This window comes from Aythya ferina, assembly GCF_964211825.1.
Source record: "Aythya ferina genome assembly, chromosome: 13".
In the NCBI taxonomy this organism is placed as follows: Eukaryota; Metazoa; Chordata; class Aves; order Anseriformes; family Anatidae; genus Aythya; species Aythya ferina.
Window position 1 is genome coordinate 16,413,925 of NC_140311.1, and position 11,479 is coordinate 16,425,403.

General features: G+C 44.4%; 2 protein-coding genes across 4 annotated transcripts in view; one reads left to right on the top strand and one right to left on the bottom strand.

Annotated features, from left to right (window-relative positions):
* Positions 1-1,887, top strand: part of LOC311443817 (uncharacterized protein) — a 30,590-nt gene extending 28,703 nt beyond the window's left edge. Inside the window, exon 18 of the transcript XR_014697519.1 lies at positions 107-1,887. The gene's annotated coding sequence lies outside the window, so the exon portion shown is untranslated. The remainder of the gene's footprint in view (positions 1-106) is intronic.
* The window catches only part of LOC311443815 (ligand of Numb protein X 2-like), a 31,868-nt gene continuing 20,674 nt past the window's right edge, over positions 286-11,479 (bottom strand). For all 3 annotated transcript variants that reach the window (XM_084534328.1, XM_084534327.1, XM_084534329.1), the window contains exons 6-10: positions 10,556-10,738; positions 8,890-9,064; positions 8,517-8,727; positions 3,736-3,894; positions 286-2,457 (exon numbers count right to left, since the gene is read on the bottom strand). In XM_084534328.1, coding sequence (XP_084390454.1) covers positions 2,322-2,457; positions 3,736-3,894; positions 8,517-8,727; positions 8,890-9,064; positions 10,556-10,738 — 864 coding nt within the window. In that variant the 3' untranslated portion in view covers positions 286-2,321. The remainder of the gene's footprint in view (positions 2,458-3,735; positions 3,895-8,516; positions 8,728-8,889; positions 9,065-10,555; positions 10,739-11,479) is intronic.

Here is an 11,479-nt window from a genome sequence, read left to right on the forward strand (position 1 = left end):
TTCAGTCCAGGCGATTCTGAGCCCCGCAGGCAGCAGTGACATAGCTGAGGGAAATGGGTATGTGGGAGTTGGTTTTGTTCTTTTTTGTTGTTTTGTTTTTCTCTAGTCACAGCATATTTCTGGATAGTCGAGCTCCTGTCCTGGGAGAAGCAGAAGACAATTGCACTGCTTCCTGCCTGGCAAGGTCAGTTTCTTGAGGCCTCTTGCTGAAGTGACCTATTCTGGGACATTAGCTGATAAGAAAAAAAGTTTAAAAAAAAAAAAAACACAACACACACACACACATAATCCACTGTTGGTTTTCAGTAATATTAGAATAATTTATAAAGGCATTAAAACAAATCCAACATTTATTAACAAATTGATCTTGGAAACAGTACTTAATTACTAGGACATTTTGGTGAAGTTGAAGGCACCTTGAAACGAGATGGAATAATAGTAAAAATCATGCTGCCTCCCGCAGCATCCCCTTCATTTACACTGTCTGACCACCTTCCGCGGGGCTTTTTCCTACTGTACTTTATACAAGTGACATCTGATACTACTCAGTAGGAACGGCCCTCTTTTCTATCTACATATTTACTGTTCCCTACCAGGCACAGATTTTGTACCATGGTAGGAAAGAGACAAAACCTGCTTCGTGTTCCCTTGTGTCAGACGCAGGTCGAGTGACCGGTTTTCCACAGGCGCATTTCTGACTTCTGAATTATTTCACTCTCACCATTCACTAGGAACAACAGGAAAAAAGACCCCAGAGCCCAGCTGGCCACACACTGTTTCTGCTGTCAAAGTCCATAGCAGTATTTGTCAACCAAACAAAGAGGCCACACTGTGTGCCAGGGAAGCCTTTGTAACAATTGGATTCTAAGCTATTTCTGTATAATAGGCCCTGATAACAGGCCCTGCTATATACTGCCTTCAGCCAACAGCCAGAGGAAGCGAAGTCACTCTGAATGTAAACAGCTAAATCATCTAGCAAGGAACAGCTCTACGCTGCTGTAATAGCTAATTACGAAGTTGCCAGCCCTACAAAAAGCACTGCTTAAGACAATGATGGGCACGTATCCGCAGTCAATTCACTACAAGAAGGAATTACTCATTCTAGATAGCATCTTAGGGGGGGAGAAGCTCCTTTGATTCTTACAATCTGAGCTGGCCCCATAAAAGGTACAGCAGAAAGAGCATCCGAGGAAAGATCTCTCTTAATTCAACCTGATTTGAAAAAGATCTGTCGTTTCTACTGCTGATTAACAACCTTCTTAAAAAAATAAAGGGAATTGCTTCATGTACAGTTTCCAGGTAGGAAGTTAGCAACATGGCTTCGTTTCTCGCATTCTAAATTTTAACTATACAGTGCATTTAAGCTGAAGCCAAACTGGGCACACTGTCCTGGAGGTAGCTTATTTCATACAGTTGGTACAATGAGGCTGAGGCAGCCTCTGCCCCACTGCCTCAACTCTGCCTCTGACCACTGGGAAACTCTGATTATAATAAATCGCTTCCTGGGACAGAGGTTTCTCACAAGCAGACCTGTTTACTTAGTCACCTGCTTTCTGTGAGAAAAGCTGGTCGTTTTATCAGGTCTTAAAACCAGGGAAGCCAAGCTGAGAAAGGGGATGAAAATCAAATTCCTCATCTCTGATACCTGGTGATAGGACCTTCATACAAGTCAACACAGCTCTACTGTGCTAATTTGGCAGCTCTTCAGCTACCAGCTATGATTTTTTTTTGATGAATAAAAACGTCCATTACATTCCAGTAACATAACACCATTAGGACTGGGGGCAGTAGGATCAGCTTATTTGGTCTGCATCCTTAAAACTTTATTAGTGGCTTTTAAAAACGTCTGAAATCTATGTCCAATAGGGCAGTTAGGGAGAGAGAGACCAGTAGTCAAAGTGTATTCTTAAACTAGCAAGGGAAATAGGACAGTCACATCTGTTTCAACCTGTTCAAAACATTAAATAAAATGCAGGTCGCTACAACTGAAGAAAATGCCTCAAAGTAAAGATGGCTACTTTGTAGAGAAACACCGAAAAAATGTCTCTCTCTGCAGCACTAGTACTGAGAGGCTTTAACAAGTCCAGGAAGCTACAACTGTTCTGATTTACCGTAACTTTGAATCTAACGCTCAGAGTTGGTGGTAACCTCAGCACAGTAAAGAAATGTTTTCTCCAATAATGAAGTGAAGTCTCCCCTGACAATACACAGTATAGCAAGAGTTCCGCATTCCCTCCCTGTGTCACGTTGAGTTTAGCATGATGGTCAACAAATATCTGGTACCAAAGATGATCTTTGAAGCTGCTGCATGGTTTGAGCTTTCACAGGAGGCTTCCTGGCCAGGATACCACAGTAAGTGTAACTTTATTCCTTTGCTCCTTCAGCATTGGGATTAGTTCCGAGTTGCTCATTCCAATTGCTGGTACTCCATTTACTGCCACTATTTCATCTCCACACCTAATCAGAAGACAGGAAATACGCTTGTCAAGACTTAATTTATTAACATTACACCCCGGGACCCCAAGATCATCTGTCCTACCTTGTACCAAGATCATAAACTTGTTGAAGTGACTTCTTAATTATAAAGATAAAAGGTTAGGGGCAGGAAGAGAACGGATACAAGCACAGTGAGCGGCTGCAGACAGAGGCTCAATTCTGAGTCAGAGGGCAAGAGGAAAGGAGAACAGTGCTGGTACTTGTGTGGCACAGCACTGAAGGGCATCAGGAGCACAACTGGCTGGCCTGGCAGCAGAGGGAAAAGTTAAAACAAATTTATGTTGATAAACGCATTGACCACCAGGGTCTCTTCCAGCTACCTGACCAGCCCGTGCTAAGGTGAAGTGCTGACAAGGCCAAGGCATTGTCACGCTCCAGCTCAATACAGGAGAGGCTTCCAAGTCTGCCTGCTTTGCCCAGCTCTGCAGCACACCCAGCTATCTCCCACCGGCTTGTGCAGTTCAGCTGCAAGGATGTGAGGTGCCAAAGCTAGCCTGGTACCTTCAAGTGTCAGAGGGAAAGAGCCTTGCTCCCATAGCACTCAAACAGCACACCCAGTCCTCCACCAAGGCTCTGAGCCAGCTCTGTTCTTCCATACTCCTCAGGGGAGAAAAGCCTGACTCACTACCCTGAAGCTCTGACCCCTGAAAGAGCCTCTTTTTTTAATTGTACATTATTTACTTATTTAACAGTATGACGTTTGCTGCATGCTTGCAGAGGAGCTGGTTCCTGGAGATAATGCTGCAGTCGAGTTCTCTGGGGGCCTCCAGCTCCACTACTCACAGCTCCGCTCACTGTGATCACTAACAGGTCAGCAAGGCTAGTTTTAATTTTCTCTACACTTGGAGGGCTTTTGGTGCTTGCATTGAGATCACATCTTCATAGCCCAAAAGCGTTTATACTCAGAAGCCTCCAACATTAAGCTTGAACATCCCCCTTCTAGCTTTATTTAATTACTCAGTTAAAACCTTTACAGTCCTTTAAAATACAAGTTAATTCCTTTTAGTTGGTAGTTGCACTTTTATAGAAAAACCCAAATGCTCATTAAAACAGGACTCTGTTACAACTCTGGTGACAGAATTAACTGCACAAGTGAATGTCTAAGAGCTTGAGGTCATTAACTTTTAGTTCAGCCAGCTGAAAGGGTAAAAGACCCTCAGAAAAACAGTGCATGCTGCCATAAGCACCAGAGCGTTTCTGACTTAAACACCAGAGACCCAGAGGATGGCCCATACGTACTTCAGTCTCCTGTCTCGGAAGGCGGGAGTCCCAGGCACTATGGTTTTGATGAAGAATGGCTGGTTTCCTTTGCTCTCCTCAAAGCCTCCAACAATGCTGAAGCCCCAGCTTTCCAGGTTACCTTTGCTAAGGACAATATCTTGACAGCAGTGAAGGTAGCTGCAAAGATAAGAACGGTCAAAACCAGAGATAGATCGTGTGTGTTTCAGAGAAAGCAGGCTTGTGTTTTCCCTTGCACAAGGTGCAGCTAAGGAACAGCCTCATCTTTTTTTTTTTTTGTTTTATGGACTACAGGCAACCCCTCTGCAAAGTGCTTTATGGGGTAACTCTCAAATCTGAAGATGCCAATCTTTTAGAGGTCTTTTCTCAGTCCTGCCAGTGCTAGTTCAAGAGTTAACAGAAAACAGCAATGCTCTCAAAGGGTTTGTGACCTGAAAAATTCATGAATTCACTTTAGAATAACATCATGAACATCATTTTTCATGAACATGAACAGAATCAGACAAAAGCAAATGAACTGTAAACAGCACTGCTAGACCCCATTCAGTTGATGGGAATTGAGCTTTTTATTCTGCATGTATGCTACGTGCCTGGTACAACAAAGGCAGTCAGCAGCCATATATCACTGATGGAAAGCAAACAAAACGGGGTGAGGCAGCCTTTCTGCTACTGCCTTCCAATCAGAATATGAAAGGTCTTTCCTGCAGGACTCCTGTGTACAGTACCAGGCTCCTTGGGGAGCAACTGCAGATCACTGTATGCTAACCCCAGCCCCGACCTCTGTCTTCTCAGTGAGCCTGGAGTAGGCTGCAGTGCTGAGACCGCCTTGCAGGATGCATTGAATAAGCGCTAACAGCGCTCATTCCCCGAGTTTGCAGCACAAACGCACACAAAGCCTTCATGAGGCGCCTGAAAAGGTGTGTCAGGAGCACAGGCAAACAGCTCCGGTGCTCTGGCTCGCAGTCAGGTTAAGTTCTGGCACCAACGTGCTGCCACACTGTGTGAAACTGCTGTGGATCACCCCACTGAGGTATTCCAGCAGCTAAACTTTTCCTAATAAACGTTTTTGCCTCAAGGGTTTTGCTTGAGCAGTTTGCAGGTGAGTTTCAGATTTCAAAAGCCTTCTCACAGTTAACTTCTCACTGAGAGAAAGATCCAATTATCTACTTTCAAACTGTAATTTACTTTTGTACAAGTTCTTCACACACAAACATGGGACGACCCAGCTGCAGCGTACTGCTACCTCCAGTTTTCTTCTACTGGTATTGTACAACTGTAGTATTGTACAGCTATGACAAATACACATGGCATCTAGTGCAAATAAATAGCCCAGAGTATAAAAGTGCTACTTCAGCATGAAACATAAATGAACATTGGATACATTCACCAAGAGCTGAACAAGGCTTTGCTCAAAATCCACTTTCCATATGAAAAAGGGCTTTTAAGATGAAAAACATTAATTCACCATAGTGGAAAATGACTGTGGGAAAAAAATTTTAGACTTTACAGAAAGTAAAGGTGCAGATTTTATCCTGGCAAGCTCCCTGCTGGATCTGCATCCCTTCCAGAGCTTATGGAATGCGCTGCTCCAGCGGGGCCGCAGCAGCGAGCACCTGAAGGTCATTACAGGGAGAGCTGAGGCTTCGGGGAGACTGGCTTCAGATAAACCTCGAGGGAGAGGGCGAGGGGAATACTGCTTTTCCACCCCCTTGGGAATTAAGCCATGCCCAGTGGTTGTGGCTGTTTCAAGAGCCAAAGCTTTTACCGAGAGCGGACAACTCAACCTTCAGGATTCAGTGTGCAGTGAGTTATGCCACCACCCCCCAAACAGTGCTTTGAGATGGTATTTTATGCAGTGAGTATGTGGTGTTTAACGTAACACCATGAAGAAATTGAGTAAAGTCCCTATGCTGTCTTCTGTGACATACAGTGCTCATGATAAACATTCCACAGCAATAATTAGTAGTGTGTAATTAACTTGAAACGCTCACCACCACCAATTACAAACAAAGCAAAGAATGGAGAAAGAGTAAAAGTTTATAGGGACAGTTGGGCTGCCCACAGTAGTAATACAAGAGAAAAAAAGCCAGAAACACACCAGCCACCTGATTTGGTAGAGCCAGTACTTGTTGCCTGGGGCTAGCGGGAGAATTACCACACTGCCCTCTTACAGCAGGGGATGTTTGTGTCTTCCCCAGGTGTGTGGCCATGGGCAGAGATGGAAGCTTACACACCAAATGCTCTGGTATTGAGTTTTTCCTTTAGGAGCAGCGTGACCAAAATACTTGTGTATTCCCTCTGTTACTCAGGGTCCCAAGAAGGGTGCAGGACCAGGGCTGTAATCTCTCCGAAATCCCTTTGGCACCAGCAGTCTGTCACGTAAGCCAGGTTCTGCAGAACGGGCTACCGGGGCTCTGCAGCTCAGTGACAGCACGGCCCCTGGTGAGCTGGCATCACAGACAGCATTTGATGCAAACAAAACCCAACCACCCAGATCCAAGAATCAAGGCTAGGATTCAGCACCATAGGCTCAAGCGTTGCAACAACCAAACGCATTTCTCTAGCCTTGAGCGCCAACTTTGACTCCAGCCTTTCAGCGTAAGAGTTTCCTCTAAGGAAGATGAAAGGATTTTTCTGCTGGATCAGAGCAGCAGCTGCAAAAAAAAAATGCTGAACAAAAACCAAAATCCCACATGCCATCAGCAACAAGCTTTAAGCTTTCACAGTTTTAGCAAAATGTTTTAGCACACGGAGGCCATGTCTCCTTTAGCAGGGCAGCCCAACATGGACAGATCTGAGTGAAACAACTGGTGCATTTCAAGGTCCACTTCTGTAACACTTGAGGGGATTTTCTGTAATCTAGTGTTAATGTGGGACGCGAGGTAAAGGCTCTGTTAGTGCCAGAGTGCCAGGCACCAACAGAGGAATAGGAATTGCTCTGAAGCTCTTCTGGTTTAGTCCCATCCAAAAGGAACCCAGTTTGAGTGGGTTGAGACCTGGGCCAACCTAAAATGCTAGCACAGGGGCACCCTGAACATTTCCAGCTGGCAAACAAGGGTGCCACTTCAGTTCCAGCATTCTCAAGTAACAATTCAAAAAAAAAAAAAAAATGATTTTGCCAGTCACATGATGTCAAATGGTATCAATAACTTGCTTAGATTAAAAAACCAGCTTATTTGCAGGGGCTTTTATAAATCATTCTATGGAGGACCAGCTAGGTGCTACCAGGTCTTACAAGAACATGGGAAAATGAGTGAGGAAACACAAGAAAAAATTACAGCCACTTCTATTACTGGAAACAAGAAGGAAAATTTTGTCAGATCCTAAAGGTCAGAACAAGAAAGGAAGACTGAAGAGCAGAAACGGCATCTGAAATCATTGCTCCTTGCTTCAGTAGTGAGACAGTGACAGGCAAAGGAAGGGAAGTCAGCGTTGATACCAGCAGCAAAAATTGCTCAGGCAAGGTATTTAATGGCAGGTAACATCAGCCTTGAGACGAAGGCAGGTTACCAACAAGCAAAGAGTGGACTCCAGTCCCTGCAGCGGAAAGTGTGTTGAAGCTGTGAGCCAGCAGACATCCAAATACATTGGAGAAGAAATAAGGGAGAAAGTGCAGCCAGTTTTTGCCTCTCTGTACTTTACTGCACAAGCACCCGTGAGGCAGAAACATCAGCCAGCATCTGAGGACTTGTACACGGGTTTGGGCTACGCAGGCACAGCTCGAACTAGTTCCTGCTAGGCCTGCACAGAGCAGATCCCTGGGACAGCGGAGGAAGCTGCGAGGATGGTGCTGAGTACGAGCCAAGCTACAAGTGCTTGAGACAGAAAGCTACCTTCCTTGGGCTGTTTTGTTTAGCATTTACAGGCTGCTAAGTAACACAAGGGTAACGTAACTAGAGGCTTTGTCTTTAGAAGAAGGTTAGTCTTTCTTCTTCCAGGTGCCTTAAGAAACAAGGTTGTAAATAACCTGAGCTTCCCACAAAAGGGTTTGGCTTTGCCATTCATCTCCTGCGTGATCCTTCTCCAGTCAGCTGACATGACAACAGATCTTATCTTTTGTGGATGAATGTACTTTCATGAAACTGCAAAAGCGAGCAAATTAGAGGTTCACTTCTCCAGAAAGGAGATAGAAATCCAGGCTTCTAATGCCCCAGCCCTGTCACATGGAATATACCATATTGCTGCTAAAATCTGTGCTAAGTCCACGGTCCAAAGCTTTGTGCAGGAGAACTCAGCCATTCAGAATTGTTTGTGCTTCACGCTAAAGATCACACGATTACAACAGCCAAAAAGAATTAGACTGAAAGAATGCCCCTAAATGAGATGACCAGATTAGAGGCTATAAAGCAGCACAGATATCTGCTGGCCTCTAATGCAATCCAGAAAGAGCCACAGTGATTTCAGTTAATGGTATTTTAGCAGGGATTGTTTCTAGGATTACTGTTTCAATTAGTGCCTCAAATGCCAAAATGTGTTTCATTTTTTGTGTCAATTCTCTTAGGGGGAGAGAGGGAAAAAAAAAGTATTCAGGAACCTCTGAAAACTGTACTGCGCAAGAGAAGTGGAAGAACAACGGGTCACACTGGAAAAAACAGTTGAACTTCCTTGTGCATTCATTATACTGTGATCTCACTGACGAATGAGGCTTTCCTCTGCCTCAGAGTGAACAAGAATACTGGTAATGCTTCCAAGTCAACCCACAAAGCAATTAATTTCTAGTGTTTGAGTTCAAAGTCAGCTCTGTGATTGAATAACTCTCTACAGTCACCAAACAAACGTACCTAGGCAATCCGAGCCACGTGATCCAGAGGGGAGACCAGCTGAATCCTCGTTCCTTGATGTCCAGAGAGGGATCTGTTGAGTCTGATGCAAGGATTTCCAAGGCTTTCAGTACAACCGAGTGGGAAGCTGCATTAGATTTCAGTGCTGAGACAGCTTCGTAGTAGTTAAGATGAGTCAAATCAATGCCATTTATGCTCAGAAGTATATCTCCTGTTGGGTAAATAAGACAGGATTATTGCAAACCTTTTGCTATGAAGCCCATTTCTACCTCAAGGTCTCATGTGTAACCCTGCTTCCACCTTCACTTTAGGGTGTAAGTCCAACTTTCACTTAAAAACAGGTCCTGAAGTATAAAGATCTGAGTCTCCTTACCTCGCTTGATTTTGCCATCCCTGAAGAGGCACCCAATGGGCTGCACGCTCGTTACGTATATAGGGAGCTTGTTTTTGTTATCCCTTCCACCTCCGATTGTTATTCCTAAAGACTCCTTTGGTTCCTTTTTTATTGCAACTGTCTTCTCATGAGTTACATATCCCTGAGGTAAATCCTACAGAGGAATGACAGTACAATATACAGATTCGTTAATGCAATTAACATGAGAAGCCCAGATCCAGAACAATGACAGAACATCCTGCCTCTTTAATCCAGAGCATTTCAGCAACGTTGCCAGATGGCAAAGGCAGCTTCTCTTGTACTTGCTCTGGGTGGAAACGCTGCTCTGTATTCCCAAAGTGCTACCAGCAGGACTGAGGCACCACTGTGGGAAACGAAGCTGCTCCCAGCAGTCCCACATCTGTTTGCTGTAAGGAGGCACTCGATGAGGGGTGGCCTCTCAAGGCCACGTGTATCAAGCCATCAGCCCCTTGCTGGCTACTACTAGATTGGGATCAGTAACTTGTATTATCCACTCTGAGTCACTTTGTTTCTCGTGCATGACTTAAAAGGTTCACGTAAACTCAAGTTTACAGTGTTTACATTAGAATAACCACATACCCTGATTTCTGCTCATCAAGCCAGCATGACACAGATGGATAAAACAGACAAGGAGGAGATATTTTCCAGATCCAGTATACAAAACAGAAATCAAAACTTGAAGATGCTGATGAAGATGGCCAGCATCCTTAGAGAGAACGTCTAGTGATTATAATGGTATTATTTAAAGTTTAAATACCAGGATTTATTGTTTCCCTGTTAGTTTGCACATAGTTGCAGATGCAAATTGGAGGTAAAATTAGGTTTTTCAGGACAAACAAATCAATATTTTTCAGGACACGCGTTTTTGGACGACACTAGCATCTTTGTTTTTCAGGTTGTAGTGAAAGCACACTCCAGCAGGTGTTGTAGATACAATACGTAAATGGCAGACCGCTGTTTACACCAAGGCACCACACTCCAGCCATCTGTGGCAGCTGCTCACTAACCTCCAGAGGCGTTTAATCACATAAGTCTGGGCGGTTTCAGAACGTCTTCTCACTGAAGTGGTAGCTCTAGACATGGGGCAAACCTCCACGGGGACAACAGACTGGCAACTCTCCCCCTGTGGGGTATTCTTATAACGTGTAAATGGATGGCAGATGCACCACTGAAGTCACACATACATGTATTACACTGTAGTGCTCCTGTATTTTCTACTTCTATTGCATAGAGCTGTCTAGCTCCTAACCAGAAGCATAACTCAGTATCATTGTGCAGTACTCCAAATGTGTCGTGCTTTATGAATTTCAAGAAGCCCAGTGCTGGCACTGTTAAGTGTCTCACGGATGGTAAATTTCCCATGGCCCTTTCCAACAAGGAGGGTTTAAACACTTTCTGCATCAACATTAGAGACTTCAGAGGAAATTCTGACATGTTTTTCTTGGTAGATGACAAATACTCAGTTTTCCAGTACTAATAGCCAAAAACCTGCTGCTTTTCAACAGCCCAAGAAGAAAAGGAGCTACTGGTCGGTCTTACGTGACAAATGACTATCACAGAGCTAAAACAACAGACCTACAGTCCAAGAGTAACCAGTGCTTTTGCTGTTATTTACAAAGCTTACTTTCTGGTAGGTAGACTTTCGCCTGTAGTGATTCTGGTCTAGTCTCCTCCGATGGTGCACTGGGCTTCCTCCATTGCTGCTGCTGCTGCTGCTGTTGTTCGACGTGCTGCCATCTTCCCCTGGGTCCAGCAGCTGCACACCTGGCTGCCTCAGGACCACAAAGTTCACTCTTGATTCACTGGTCTGCCAGGAGAAGCAAAGAGAGGGTCTGAAACCATGAGATGGCAAGGTCCCCTCACGGTTTGTGGAGCACCTTGGTTTTGTGACTGTTGGTTTTGAAAACCATCCACTCTGTGAAAAAGTAAACACCACGTGTCCACACGTATCCATAAACGGAGCTACTTAAAAAAGTGATGCTGGTGATTAAGTTTAACTAACAAACGCAGATGAAGGCAAAACTCAAGTTCAAAATAAATCAGAAACGAGGGGAGAGCCCCTGTCATTTTCTTGGGAAAAGAGAAGGAGAGGCATCGTTTTCTACAGAGGGTCTGAAACAGATCTATGCAATGTGATGCATAGAAAACTGGGAAGAGCTGCAGAATTCTACCGTGAAAAGAATAAAGGAATTAGAAAATGTTAGAAGGAAAAGGAGCATAGTCAGGCTTCATTCCTGCCTCTGTTCCCCACAGATGCCAAACAAAAGGAGGCAGAAAGGGACCATCACTTCTGCCACTTCAGTACAAGTAACCAGAATGGCGCATTGCAATGCAAAATGAACAGAGCCACAACACTGACTGATCCACACAATGGGCGACCATGATGAAAGTCCTGGATGCTTTTTCTTTTACTGTAAAGAAACTTGTTAAAGCTCTTCCCCTCCCAGCTTATTCGTGATGTCTATTGTTCAACATCTCCCACCCATTTTTCCCCAGAGTACCTGAAGACATTACCTTTTGTCTAAGACTGCTGCCAATTAAACACTAA